The sequence below is a fragment of the Caretta caretta genome, chromosome 8, assembly GCF_965140235.1.
Source record: "Caretta caretta isolate rCarCar2 chromosome 8, rCarCar1.hap1, whole genome shotgun sequence".
NCBI lineage: Eukaryota > Metazoa > Chordata > Testudines > Cheloniidae > Caretta > Caretta caretta.
Window position 1 is genome coordinate 72923431 of NC_134213.1, and position 15825 is coordinate 72939255.

General features: G+C 39.2%; 1 protein-coding gene across 8 annotated transcripts in view; it reads left to right on the plus strand.

The window, feature by feature from the left end:
- DPYD (dihydropyrimidine dehydrogenase) overlaps positions 1–15825 on the plus strand; it is a 656679-nt gene that overhangs the window by 595406 nt on the left and 45448 nt on the right. For all 8 annotated transcript variants that reach the window (XM_075131606.1, XM_075131602.1, XM_048859648.2 and 5 more), the window contains one exon: positions 3643–3822. In XM_075131606.1, coding sequence (XP_074987707.1) covers positions 3643–3822 — 180 coding nt within the window. The remainder of the gene's footprint in view (positions 1–3642; positions 3823–15825) is intronic.

A 15825-nucleotide genomic window follows, 5' to 3' on the forward strand; every position in this document is an offset into this window, starting at 1 on the left:
GGTTCGGTATACGGAGAACTCAGCCTGCTTAGTACCATGACAAACATACTTTTAAAAATCCTTTTAACCTTTTATTAAAGATACAGAAAAGAAGGAAAAACAGCATTTGAAATGTTAAGTAAGGCTTTTATTTTAACAATATACCTTGTTCCCTTTCCCTTTAACTGGAGAGAGTTTGAGAAGGGGAAAAAACCCTTGTTTGACAGTCTTTTAAGTGATATCAAAGATGGTAATAATTATTCTTGTGAGTAATAGAGAAGAAGTTGGTTGAAATGAGCTGGAGCTTCTTGTTGCTGCTGTTTTTGTTAAAGCCCGATCCCATTTCATCTCAGGTTGTGTTTGGGATTCAACTCTGGCCAGTATCAGTGGCAATATTATCTAGGTCCCTCTGTCTGGCACAGGCTGGTCAGGACATCTCTCAGGATTAGGATGACGAAGGTCCAGGATCCCACGAGATAGTGAGGGTGGGTAGCCATGATGATGAAGTTTGCTTCAGTGACCCCTGGTTGTTCTTTTCCCCAAAAATCTCTTTAAGGATCCAAAAAGGAAATGATAAGTGGAATAGCCCCTCCCTTCATTAGTTTGTCCACCAGTGAGGCCTTATTTCCAGCACATCAGTTTTGGTTCATTAGTTTCCAGACAACATTCTGTTGTTTGCCAGGCATGATCGCAACACAGTCCTTGAGTTGTAGATGTAGTCTTTTTGTTTAGAGTAATTCAGCTTTTCCCAGCAACATTTTCATTATAGGTTATTGTGATATCTTATGAATTTTCACATTTTAGGGGAGGGATAGCTCAGTGGTTTGAGCATTGGCCTGCTAAACCCAGGGTTGTGAGTTCAATCCTTGAGGGGGCCAATTAGGGATGTGGGGCAAAAATTGGGGATTGATCCTGCTTTGAGCAGGGGGTTGGACTAGATGACCTCTTGAGGTCCCTTCCAACCCTGATATTCTATGGTTCTATGAATTTAGCTTAACAAAGAGAAGGTTAAGGGGTGACTTGATTACAGTCTATATTTTTACAGTTGAGCTCGCAATTAGAGTAAATTTAAATTATCACAACAACTCGTCTGATTTTTAGTTTGCTATCATCTTCTGTACATTCTTAGGTTATTTCAATTCATAATGTTGCACCATAATATGGTAAAAAGTAAAAGCCTCTCTACTTATAAGGTTATAACAGGTATCCTCCAGTGTATCTCATGTGTACACATCCTGTCAAAATATTTCAGAAATTCAACAACAGAATCTGAACTTGTTTTAAGTGACATGACATAGCATGGCTTTTAACTGTATTTTTTCTTACATTTTAAATATTTTTTAAATAGCTAATAAAAGTGTTACACATATGCTTAAAAAATAGAACCTTTTAGCGAAGAAAGAGGTTTAAATAAAGCATCAGTTGAGTTTTCAATTAAATAACCTGTGGAGGAAATTATTATGATGTTCTCTATAATTGCTCTGAAAAGAAAATCTCTAAGTCTATGGAAGGCATAACAGACCTAATTAATGCTCACCCTGTTTCTCCAGAGAAACAGATTTTGTGTAATGTAAATGGGCTGCATAGGAAATGTTCTTGTCCATATTTCATAGTTATTTCCCTTTTTTCCTGCAGAGCTGTGGTGTACGATATTTTAAAATGTACCTTTCTTCTTCTGAACTGCAGCTTGTATTAGTTTGTGAAACCATGTGTAAAATGCTGATATGTTACCTAGGTCTTTTTTTCCCCTAAGTGGTGAAATCAAATATCTTGTGAATCTTAGGATTTAGTTTTAGAGTATTGTGTGTGTGTTTATATTGTCTTGAAGTAGGTGACCATTTCATTGTTTTATTCATTACATGCATGTCTTATGCAGGAGTACTACTGCTTTTCTGATGTCTACATATGAATAAAAGCTTATATCAGTCCCTGAAAACACTGACTTAGCCTGGTGCCTGATGGTCTATCCAAAGATTTACCTAATATGTCTGCAGTTTGTACGGCAGGAAAATTGGTGGTTCCTCTTTAAGAGGATACAGTATTGATTGGGCTTCTTTCCCCTTCACAGTGCTTATTTCACCTTCATTGGATACTTCAGCTGACCCCTCCCCCTCATGTTCCTCATATGAGTTGGAAGGGAGCCAGCCAGTAAGGCCTAGCAATACAGAGTACTCATGCCAAGTGGTTGCAATTCTTTGGAAACAAAAACAAAAAACACACACCACAGCTCAGCAGAGCCAGGTCTACAGACTCGGGCTCACACTACAGCACTGAAAATAGACATTTGGATTGTCTAGCTCAGGCTGGAGCTCAGGCTCTGAAGCCTATCCCCTCTCGGCTTCAGAGCCTGAGCTCTAGCCCAATCTGCAATGTCTACGTGGCTATTTATAGCACCGTAGCACGAGCCTGAGTCTGTAGACCTGGGTTCTGAGACATTTATTTGTTTGCAGTGTAGACATACTTTTACAACCCCAGAATTGTAAATCTTTTCAATTGTAGTGCCAGCCTCACAATGTTTGGGGGTTTTTTGCTTCTTTATTTTTGAAGACCAAGTTCCTGAAATCCATTGATTATATGAGGATCTCAGTTTTTTGTGTTTATTTTTTTCAAGTACATTTCTAGCTCTCAGGGTCATAGAAGAGACCTTTAAATGTGAATCCTAAAGGCTCAAAAACCAGAAGATAAATTAAAACAATCCCATTTTTAAAAAAAATTCTCATGGTCTTGGGGTGGGATCCTGACTCATGCTTTGGTCACTTGTGCTCGGCAATACTAAGGACCAACACTTTGGGCAGGAATTGTGTGTGTGTGTGTGTGAGAACTCAACTTGGTTCATGGAGCCTGTTGATGTCTCCAGTTTATTTTAGTGCTCTGGTTGGGATTTCTGAAACTGGTATCAGATGACACTTATTGCCATATTTGATGTCTTTTGGAGATTTTTCATAGCTGAATTTGGGCTTTTAGCTGCCCAGGCTATATCCACTACGCTCTTTGATGGTTGGTGCCCATCAGACAGTCCAGTCACTGATGAGTGAGCTACGGCTTGGGCCCTGGGAGACAGTCAGTAGAACAGTCATGGGGGTTTTTGGTCAAGTGTTATCATTTCATTTCCAGGGTCGCTGTGGTTGGTTAGTTTTAAGTTGGCCTGATAGCCACGAGTTGGGCTTAGCAGAGATAGAAAAAGTTTCAGGTATTGGTCATAAGGGCATCCTTCTGCTGTTTCCACCTGTGTCTGCCAGGTCTTCAGAACAGGGACCATCTATTTGTTATATGTTTTTAGAGTGCCAAGCACAATGGACCCCTGACCTCTAGGTGCTACCACAATGCAAATTATAATACTAATACAGAGAGAGGGACCTTAAATCTTCCTGCACTGTAAAGTGTTCTTTTCCTGGATGGCATGTGCTGTTTGGGGAGGCCTTCTCCCACTTGTTTGGGTGGTCCTAGCTGTGTTTGGGGTGAGAATTCATGTTCCAGCTCTACACTGGTGGCGACACAAGGACAAGAAACTTGTTATCAGCTTGAATTCCTGAGTTCCGTTTATTCTGATGTTCATAATACAGTTGCATTTAAGGCCACTGAACATCAATAAGTTCAAACAGCATAAGTAATCTCATATACCATTGGAAATTTGTTGTTGATTGCTGGGTGTGTGTTTTGTAGGTGTGCAGTGCAGTACAGAATCAAGATTTCACTGTGATTGAGGACTACTGCACAGGACTGAGAGCCCTACTTTATATGAAAAGCATTGAGGAGCTTCAAGACTGGGATGGACAGAGTCCTGCAACCATGTGCCATCAGAAAGGAAAGCCAGTACCCAAAATTGCTGATCTGATTGGAAAGGTATGTCTAATGATACCACCTTTTGGCTTCAAGCATAGGTTAATAGGATGGGTTATGCTTTTTATCCCAATGGCCATATTTTGTCATCATTGCCATCAAATGGTATGAGGTCTTTTGTCTCCTTCTGAATAGTCACCAGGCAATTTGTGATGTCATATAACTACTGACTTGACATCATATTGTCCTGTTACCATTGACATGATGTCACCATTTCTTTGACAGTAGCATGACTTACTTTTTGTCTTTACATTCTATATTTAAAAATATTAGAAATTCTCTCTTCATTGTACTTTTTGATTCAGATTTGCATGGCTGATTTTGGGTCAGAATCCGTAGTACGTTCTAACCCTTTTGCAACACTCTGGTGGCACAAAGGACCCCAAAAACAAATAGATCGGCCATCTCAGAAATCTCCCAGCATGAGAGAGCTCTTAGCTGGCACAGAGCCAGTTTACCTGCTGGGTTCCATCTGCCCCATTACTGTAGTATCTGAGCTCTTCACAATTTCTAATGGATTTATCCTTAGAAGATCTGGGGTGGGAAAGTGCTATTATCCCCATTTTACAGGGCAGAAACTGAGTCATAGAGAGACTAAGTAACTTGCCTGAGGGTCTACCACAAGAAGTCTGTGGTAGAGCAGAGACTTGAACTCAGGTCTCTGAACTTCTAGGCTAGCATCCTAGCCACTAGATCATTCTTCTTCTTTGCTGCAGTAGTCCTGTTGAGGACTCTGGCCAGCTGCTGTGGATTGCAGCAGCCCCAAGACTGTTCTTCCTTACACTAGGCATCCTGCAGATCCGTGCTCAGAATCAGGGAGATATATCTGGCTCCCTAATGGCACTTTACTGCCCCCTGCGCCAATCAAAATCTCACCACAGCAGTGAGTCTGTGCCTTTGTTTCAAGTTACTAGAGGGGATCTCTTTGAAGAGTGGTTTCAGTTATGGCATCATGGCTATTGATTATCCTTCTAAAAGTCTAATATAACCCTGTTGAAAATGTTGTAAAAAGTAAAGAATTACAAAAGAATAGGATTTGCAGTGTCAAATGCCTCCAAATCTCTGCTTATCATTCTGTTGACTTTTCAGTAGGAGGCTACTGCTTTTTTTTTTTTGGTTCTCTGTGGTGGTCTGAAAATTATAATGTTATCTTTCGGTGGAAAAGACAATCCTATTCCTAAAGCTCTGAATACTAATGTTTAAAAAAATTCTAATCTGTTTCCTTTCAGTTGCTTACATTTATGTAGTTAAACTCCAGCTCAAAAGGTTATGTCCCAACTTTCTCTTTAACAGATACCATCAGAGAAATGCACATTGCATTTACACTTTGTATAATACAGTGATGTTAACAATTCTTCCCCTAAAACAACACTCAGTATTCTATCTTAGTATTACCTTTTTATTATACTAAATAGACAGCCATTGACAGAAGATAGTTTTCACGTCCTTCTGAATGAAAAGGGAAAAAAATAAAATTTTTACTCTTTTCAGCTTGTCACTACATCAATAATTAACTTTAAAAAGGTAGTATGAAAAGATGCTTTAAGGAAGCATTTAATAATTCAAAGAAATCTTAACTTGAAACAGGTCACATGAAAAAGAATAAAAACAAAGTCCTATGTAATCTAGTTTTCTGGCTTAAAAGAGCAAGAGATACAGATTATAACTGACTTTGTATTTGATTGCCTTTAATACAAAATTATATCATTGGACCATTGCTACCAGATGACAAAATGTAAAGTTTATCCAGGCTGTACCATTGAAGAGATAATAGTATATTATATTTCAGTCCCAAGTTCAGGGTGACTGCATGTCCAGTAACGAACAAATAAGAGGAAAAGGAAGAAAAATAATGCAACCTGGATATAAGGAAAATACCATGATGAATGACTCTACTAGAGGGAATCAACCACCCAGGCTAGATATCATTAATATTTATAAAATCATAATTAGCAAGACTGTGGTTAAGCAGTGTTATTAGTGTAACTAATTACGTTATCATAAACTAAGTTTGCAATATTATAGGAATCAGTGTTCTTAGCTTCATAAATTATCATCAGTATTGGATTCCATGTACTGTACCTACAAATTCAGCTAAGCACTATAGGTTCATATATATTCAAATCCAAATAGCTCCATACTTAGAATTTTAAGTAGCTGATAAAGCATGTTCATCTGATTCCTTCTCTAAATCAAATCCAAAACCAAGGAGAAGGTGACAAACCGAGGTACTGTAAAAATTCTTACTAATACAAAAGCTATGTAAGCATATCATGTAATAAAAATTTGACAGCCAAATCCTACATTCTGGTTTACAAATATTTTATAAAGAGTTATTCAAATGTGTCTTGGTTTTAATGTGACTTGAAAGCTAATTCATTCAGTAGGACCTATAAGAAAGACAAACAAGAAACAGTGACAGTATTGTGCATCCTAAAGCTATGTGGCTAATATATTCTACTAGTAAGAAAAACTGTCAGATTTATTGAACAGTCAATGTGAAAATGTAAGGGGCAGATACTCTTCCATTTAGTTAGTGACAAAATTCCTATTGCCTTCAGTGGGAACAGATGATCAGTCCCTGGACAGAAGTGGAGACCGGTGAGAAACAACTAGAAATAGGTATAGTTTTCAACAATAAGATCACAGAGGTGGTAGACTTTTTAGAGTTAGGACATGTCTACATCTGACAGAAGGAAATTTATGCTTGTATAGACACCAGCCCTGACCAGCTAGACCTGTTTGTGGTAGTATCTATTTCAGTAAACAGAATGTTGCCATCCACAGTAATTCCCTGTGCTATTAGTAATCCATTTCTTCCACCAGGTTCAGGTGAAAGCAGATGGTCTACTAGCAGATTATTGCTCTAGGATACTCCAGTGCTAGCTGATATGAGTAAAACGATGGATGCAAAGCTCCTTGTAAGAGATACTCATGACATTGAACTGGAGCTGCTTTGCAATGTCCATATTCTAATACAGTTCACAATGGTCATCATATTAGTTAAACTGATCATGGTATTTCCTGTTCCAAATATAGAGAAAACCACAAATACTTTGTTAAAGGCTCTTAAGCAAAGTAAGTTGTCATGGGATAAGAGGGAAGGTCCTCTCATGGATCAGTAACTGGTAAAAAGATAGGAAACAAAGGGTAGGACTAAATAGTCAATTTTCAGAATGGAGAGAGGTAAATAGTGATGGCCCCCATGGGTCTGTACAGGGACCAGTGCTATTCAACGTATTCATAAATGATCTGGAAAAAGGTGTCAAAATGTGCAGATAATACAAAACTACACAAGATATTTAAATTTAAAGCAGACTGAAGCGTTACAAAGGGATCTCTCAAAACTGGGTGACTGGGCAACACAATGGCAGATGAAATTCAATGTTGATAAATGCAAAGTAATGCACATTGGAAAACATAATCCCAACTATACATATAAAATGACGGGTCTAAATTAGCTGTTACCAATCAAGAAAAAGATCTTGACATCATTGTGGATAGTTTTCTGAAAACCTCCATTCAATGTGCAACAGCAATTAAAAAAGCAAACAGAATGTTGGGAATCATTAGGAAAGGGATAGAAAATAAGACAGAAAATATCACATTGCCTCCATATAAATCCATGGTATGCCCACATCTTGAGTGTTGCGTGCAGATCTGGTTGTCCTATCTCAAAAAAGATATATTGAAATTGGAAAGGAAAGAGCAATATTGGACAAATGACCAGGGAGGAGTATAAAAATATTGCTCAGGCATGCAGGAGTGAAATCGGGAAGGCCAAATCACACCTGGAGTTGCAGCTAGCAAGAGAAGTTAAGAGTAACAAGAAGGGTTTCTTCAGGTGTGTTAGCAACAAGAAGAAAGTCAAGGAAAGTGTGGGCCCCTTACTGAATGAGGGAGGCAACCTAGTGACAGAGGGTGTGGAAAAAGCTAATGTACTCAAGGCCTTTTTTGCCTCTGTCTTCATGAGCAAGGTCAGCTCCCAGACTACTGCACTGGGCAGCACAGCATGGGGAAGAGGTGACCAGCCCTCTGTGGAGAAAGAAGTGGTTCGGGACTATTTAGAAAAGCTGGACGAGCACAAATCCATGGGGCCGGATGCGCTGCATCCGAGAGTGCTAAAGGAGTTGACGGATTTGATTGCAGAGCCACTGGCCATTATCTTTGAAAACTCATGGCGATTGGGGTAGCTCCCAGACGACTGGAAAAAGTCTAATGTAGTGCCCATCTTTAAAAAAGGGAAGAAGGAGGATCCGGGGAACTACAGGCCAGTCTGCCTCACCTCAGTCCCTGGAAAAATCATGGAGCAGGTCCTCAAGGAATCAATTCTGAAGCACTTAAAGGAGAGAAAAGTGATCAGGAACAGTCAGCATGGATTCACCAAGGGCAAGTCATGCCTGACTAATCTAATTGCCTTCTATGATGAGATAACTGGTTCTGTGGATGAGGGGAAAGCAGTGGACGTGATATTCCTTGACTTTAGCAAAGTTTTTGATATGGTCTCCCACAGTATTCTTGCCAGCAAGTTAAAGAAGTATGGGCTGGATGAATGGACTATAAAGTGGATAGAAAGCTGGCTAGATCATCAGGCTCAACAGGTAGTGATCAATTGCTCCATGTCTAGTTGGCAGCTGGTATCAAGCAGAATGCCCCAACGGTCGGTCCTGGGGACGGTTTTGTTCAATATCTTCATTAATGATCTAGAGGATGGCATGGACTGCACCTTTAGCAAGTTTGCAGATGACATTAAACTGGGAGGAGTGGTAGATACGCTAGAGGGTAGGGATAGCATACAGAGGGACCTAGACAAATTAGAGGATTGGGCCAAAAGAAATCTGATGAGGTTCAACAAGGACACGTGCAGAGTCCTGCACTTAGGACGGAAGAATCCCATGCACCGCTACAGACTAGGGACCGAATGGCTAGGCAGCAGTTCTGCAGAAAAGGACCTAGGGATTAGAGTGGATGAGAAGCTGGATATGAGTGCCCTTGTTGCCAAGAAGGCTAACGGCATTTTGGGCTGTGTAAGTAGGGGCATTGCCAGCAGATCGAGGGATGTGACCTTTCCCCTCTATTCGACATTGTTGAGACCTCATCTGGAGTACTGTGTCTCCAGTATTTGGGCCTGTCATAAATATAAAGGGAAGGGTAAACACCTTTAAATCCCTCCTGGCCAGAGGAAAAACCCTTTCACCTGTAAAGGGTTAAGAAGCTAAGATAACCTCGCTGGCACCTGACCCAAAATGACCAATGAGGAGACAAGATACTTTCAAAGCTGGAGGGGGGAGGGAACAAAGGGTCCTCACTGTGTGTGTAATGCTTTTGCCAGGACCAGAGCAGGAATGCAGGTCAGAACTCCTGTGACGAGTGAGTAAGCAATCTAGTTAGATATGCGTTAGATTCTGTTTTGTTTAAATGGCTGATAAAATAAGTTGTGCTGAATGGAATGTATATTCCTGTTTTTGTGTCTTTTTGAAACTTAAAGTTTTGCCTAGAGGGATTCTCTATGTTTTGAATCTGATTACCCTGTAAGGTATTTACAATCCTGATTTTACAGAGGTGATTCTTTTACTTTTTCTTTAATTAAAATTATTCTTTTAAGAACCTGATTGCTTTTCATTGTTCTTAAGATCCAAGGGTTTGGGTCTGTGTTCACCTATGCAAATTGGTGAGGATTTTTATCAAGCCTTCCCCAGGAAAGGGGGTGTAGTGCTTGGGGGAATATTTTGGGGGGGAGACGTTTTTAAGTGGGCACTTCCCCTGTTATTTTTGTTAGACACTTTGATGGTGGCAGCATAAAGGTTCAAGGACAAAATGTAAAAGTTTGTACCTTGGGGAAGTTTTTAATCTAAACTGGTAAGAATAAGCTTAGGGGATCTTTCATGCAGGTCCCCACATCTGTACCTTAGAGTTCAGAGTGGGGAAGGAACCTTGACAGGGCCCCACACCACCAGAAGGATGTGGAAAAATTGGAAAGCGTCCAGCAGAGGGCAACAAAAATGATTAGGGGACTGGAACACATGACTTATGAGGAGAGACTGTGGGAACTAGGATTGTTTCGTCTGCAGAAGAGAAGAATGAGGGGGGATTTGATAGCTGCTTTCAACTACCTGAAAGGGGGTTCCAAAGAGGATGGCTCTAGACTGTTCTCAGTGGTAGCAGATGACAGAACAAGGAGCAATGGTCTCAAGTTGCAGTGGGGGAGGTTTAGGTTGGATATTAGGAAAAACTTTTTCACTAGGAGGGTGGTGAATGCGTTACCTAGGGAGGTGGTGGAATCTCCTTCCTTAGAGGTTTTTAAGGTCAGGCTTGACAAAGCCCTGGCTGGGATGATTTAGTTGGGGATTGGTCCTGCTTTGAGCAGGGGGTTGGACTAGCTGACCTCCTGAGGTCCCTTCCAACCCTGATATTCTGTGATTCTAAGATTTGGAATCAGTAAGGCTCCCTGAGCTAGGATTAGGGTTTGGGCTGGCAAGGCTCCACAGTCTAGAGTTAGGAATCAGGCTGGTAAGTCTTTCAAGGTTTAAAGTTAGTGTCAAGGTTTGTAGAGGTCCTAGGATTAGGATTCAGGACAGTAAGGTCCCTGAGGGTTAGGGTGGACTCAGCAATGCTTCATGGCAAGGGTTAGGGTTGTGTCCTGTAGAGGGCCCCTGGATGGGGTATGGTTGGGGCTGGTGTGGTCACTGGAAAGGATTGGATATACCTTATACCACCCTCCTCTTACCAGACCAGGTTTTAATCTTGCTGAGACAGCTTGTTCCCTGAGATAATTCTATTTGAAGCTCTCTCATAGAAGCCAGGGAAGCAGTTTCCAACTGGGTTAGTTGTTGTTATTCCAAACTTTCTTAAGAAAAAAAAATATATCAAAACCTCACAAATTCTTCCCTCAAAGTCTCTGCAGGCTGAGTAGTTCCTTCACCAAGTCACTCCATCACACCAGTAAGTTCAGAAAATGTTCTGGCTCTTACCTCAGAGCCTCAGTAATAAAAGGATTTCACACAGTCTCCCTTCTGTCCATTTGGTTTCTGGAGCAATTCCTCTCTCGGCAATAGCTCCAATAGCAGTCCATTGGGCACACAGCACCCGGCCCCTCAGCTTTCTGGAGGATATTGCAATCTTCCCCTTCATCTCCTGCTGCCCTCTTTTATAAGCATCAGCCAGTTAAGTTCCAGCTCTTTTTCCAGGTGCAGAAGGTGGATCTAATCAGCTAGCCAGCTAATTGCAGGCCTCTGACCCTGGACAAATGGTATCCCTTATACCTTCACATTCATCATTAAGAAGTCACCATGTAACAATAGTATCCATAGTGCTGTATCTGAGATACTGTAGTTAATTCCTGTTCTAAATATCAGGAATAACATCACTATTTAGGAAATCACAAAATTGTAATCTTTCGTAAATTTTAACTTTTAGCTTTTTATGGTATTTTTCATTCAGTGTCCTATAGGTTTCTAATACCATTAAATGTAGCCCCAATAATTTAAACTCTTCTTCTTTATGGTAGATATACTTTTATCCATGACCACTGCAGAGGACATAACAGCTTAGACCTTTTATCAGACTAGAAAAGAAAGACAAAACTTATCTTTTACCTCTGTGCTTTTCAGGACCACTTTTTCTTTTTCTGATGGGTAGTTTAAGATGCAGATACTTGAGGCCTTGGCACAGACAACTATTGTTAAGATCATCCATTACTACCAATCTATTGTTTAAATGCAAACGATAAATTGACTTAGGCTTGTCTCAGATATAATCTCATCGTGCAAATAACAGACACCAAAGTCAGAGGAAGGGGTGGTGGTGATGACATCAGAGATCTTTCCTACTGAGTCCCTCTAGGAAAAAAATAAACCTTTGTAAAAGCATACTTATCTCAGATGTCTTTAGGCATTTTTATCAGGTACATGACCCATTCAGACTGATGGATAAGATGAACAATGTTCTTTCATGAGCCAAAGTTATTACTATGACTGTAAAACAGATCTATAACATATGTTTGTATATAATTATATGTCTCTATCATCCAAACTGAACAGAATTGTGTTTTAAAATACATGTTCCTCCGTTTTTCCAAAAGGTGTAGTATAAGAGTGATTAAGATAAGTGTGTTGTCATAGGCTATCTAGGCAGGGTACAGTATTCCCCATGGGCATAATTTGATCTCATATGTGTAGTCACTGTCTCATCCTGTCTGCTTCTCCCAGAAATCTGTCATTAGTTGCATACTGATCTTACTCCAGAGACCTGAAGTAATTATGTCCAAGAAATACATTGGTTTCAGTTGGTGGTGACAAAAGGGTTATAGCATGTGTCTTTAGTGTGGTTTCACTAACATCAACATAAAATGTAAAACTCATACTTCACTTAGTGACCTGCATATATGCTAAGTAGTTAAATAGTGAAAATAAGCCTGCATATTAAATTGGCTAGTAGGGGCTTTGTAAAAGATATTAAACACACAAGGAAATGACACTAGATTTAACCCAGCATTTAGAAACTTTGCAAAAATCAAAGTTTGTTTGAGTAAATATCATCCAAAGGTGAGAGTTCTAGAAGACTCTATAAAGAAATGAGAAAGATAAATACATCTTGTTTAATAAGTATTTGAAAGGCAGAACAGATTGATTTTTATTTCAAAGTCTCATCATCAATTAGGACAGTGCTAAAAAGGAGATTTGAAGAAAGTTTATTATAAAAGCATGTCAGTAGTAGGTGGTCTCCATCTGCAAGTATATGAGAGATAATAATGTTCCAGGATATTGAAGATTCCATCTGGTGTGTAATCAGAGAAAATTCTCAGCACCCTAAAGTAAAAATATTAAGTATCTAGTTTGTTCTTTGCATACATGGACCTCCCATTTAAATTAAAATCTCTGTGCCTTCCAAATACAGCATAGAACCTAAAGTCTCTGTCTTCTGATCTGCAGAAGCCTGGTGAATTCTAGCCTTATGGCAGGCACATCTAAAAAGCCCTTATATTAAAATACTACAGCATTGTATAGAAATGATCCAAAACACAAAACGTTCTCTTATTTTAAAAAAGTACTTCAAATACAACAATCACTCCCCGGCTTGCAGTATTATATGATATAGGCAAAATCTCGGTCCCATTTAAGTCTTGATGGGAGCAAAATTCCCACTGAATTCACTTGGCTAGGATTTCACCCTAATGTTTGGGAACATTACTATAAAATACTGCACTACTAGTTTTATAAGAGAAGGAAAGGTCAGCCTGATATGGAAGCCTCAGATCAAACAACACCAAAGTGCAGTGATACATTTCTGAACTCCACATGGAGAAAAGAACCCATGCAAATTAGCTCCTTGTTTTCTGTCCTTCACAAGGAACGTACAGCCCAATGAAGGCAGGATTAACATTCCTAACCAGGAATGAGAAGACAAGCTGGCTCATGGCCTGGCTGATCAAAGGCAAAACTAAACAAGATGTATCTGTGAGTGCTGATGGAGAAATGTCTCCCTGTACCCTATCACTGCTTCTGGGGAGTGAGAAAAGAAAGACTGAAGTTCGAGCTGCATAACTCTTTTTTTTTATATTACCAAGCCTTTACCTCTGAAACAGAGCTCTGTCAACCAGCTAGATCCACATAAATGTAGTCTCATCACTAATCAAGGAAAAACTGACTCTTGTGTTAAGGTATTATGGCAACTTCCCATTGTAATTTCTAATGGTTATTTTAAAATATGGTTATTGGGCTGGAGAGAGTCAGAGAGGTGCTACAAAAATGTTTACTGGGATATTTCTGATCAATAGCGAAAGGTACTGCTCCCCCCTACTCCTCCTCTTCACACTCCTTCCCTGAAATAGGGAGAAACTTCCACAGTCATATAGCTTAACAATCTGATGGAACTGCGGTGGGGCAATCAGGCTGAAAGTTGTTGATGGACACCTTTGAGCAAGTAGAGTTTAGCAGGTTTGTTGCCCTGGGTGAACTTTCCCAGCATTTGCCAACCAGAAACACTTATGAGAAATCCCAGGCCCAAAAAATTAGTAAAAACAGTACTTCTGTAACATTAACTTTTTTTCCTAACTAGACTATTATGGAAGTTCATGTTGTGATTCTCTATGGTGTCACTTCTTACTGAAACTGCAGGTTGTTATATAAAAATATAACATCCCTAACAGCTAAGCCATTTGCAGGAGAAATGCATAAAACAAAAGCTAGGATTAATCTTTGTGGGGTTTATATATACTGTATGCTAAATTTGCTATAAGCACTGAGTGTAGGGGTTTATATTCTCAGTCACTAAATGTGGCCACTAAAAAACAATGTATCCATGTTAACTTCTTGACTGTGGTGATTTTACAGCATTCACTGCTGACAATGGACATCATGCTAGGATAATCCAACTCCTGATGCAAAAGATTTTAAAAAAGAGAAAAGAAGTCAGCCACTGCCAAAAATACATAATTTTTTTTGTACTCTACAGTTTGTTTTACTTAGGAAAACGGCCTGGTCATACCCTGCAGCATGCATTCATTACAGTGATCTTTGACTGGCAGATGTGGAGTAATAGGATGCATATTTTAATGCTTATTATAATACCCTGTCCAAAAACAACTTGACAAATTTGTGATTTCGACAGTATCTCATTTTGCTGGCTGCAGTGTTCTGTGATTGCCTGGTCCACGTGGCTTCCAGATTATGCATACTACCAATACTTCTCATTAAAATGGCCACAGTTCACCAGTTTCGGTAGCTTGGAACGAACTTGGAATGAATTATTATACAACAAAGAGGCTGCTGTCATGCAGAACAAAAGACAAGCAAAAGAGAGCTTTGGCTTAATGAGGCTAAGTGAGTGTTTCCCCTGCATCACCAGCTACTTGACGGCATTTGAGCATGGATTTTTTTCTCCACAGGCCAAAACCTTTGGTCTATTATTTTGTGTTTATGCACCTTGAGGCTAATATACATTTTAATATGCTGCACATGGAGAAAAAAAATCAGCCATTAGATTAGAACATGTGCACTCCCTGTTAAATTAATGACAGCCGAACATAGAGATAAATTTAGGTTTTCATATTTAATTATAGCACACTGCAGTACGTTTAGCAAGGATAAATTGCACTATTATTATGCTTCATTTTTTTGACATCTTTTCCTATTAACCATGCACAGTTACCCCCTTACCTCCCCAGTGCCACACATAACATCTTTGTATGTATCATCATTCCTTAACACTATTAAATTCTTAGTTACTTAGGGTTAGTTAGGATAAAACAATTCAAAATAACCTTTCGTTTAGGCTGTCTACATAAAGAAGGCAACCTAAATGATATCTATATATATATGAAAATGACAAGAAAAAAAATGACTGCATCGCTAGTATTTCAGACATATATTTTCAAGTCTGCAAAATATTTCCAATGACTTTATTTTTCCTGGGTACTTTTGGTGCAACTTTTCCCATATGTGAGTGCATAATCTTGTTCCTTTCTAAAACAGAAATATGATTTTGAAAAGTAAAAAGTAAACAATACGCTTAATCTTTAATTTGTTCTTTGGAATTTTGTGGTTGAATAATGTTTATATGGACATTGATAGAATTAGGACATTTTAAATTACAAAATGGTTGGATCATGAGGAATTCAGCATTATTTAAGCATATGCCATTTGTGTACAATTGAGGCTTGTTTGCCATGGCTTATGACACAAGAATAACACCAGAATTTAGGGCCTGTCCTTGGTTGTACTGAAGACAATACAAAACTCAAATGGGAGTGAAATTATTCCACCTCTCAGACTGTGTTCCTATCAAATTTACTCTGGAAATATGCAGGAGAATCAATGGATAGTTACTATACAGTTACGGGTTCTGTTACGTCGCTTAATGATTGTTACTACCTGTTAGGGCTTTTTATTTCTTTTGAAATACGTGCTGCTCTTTTCAAGTTGTGGTGCAAGCTGAAAAAACAGGTGGTTGTGCTGCAAAATTAAAGAAACGTTACTATTTTCCAAAGTGGGTTAGAACAGCTTATAA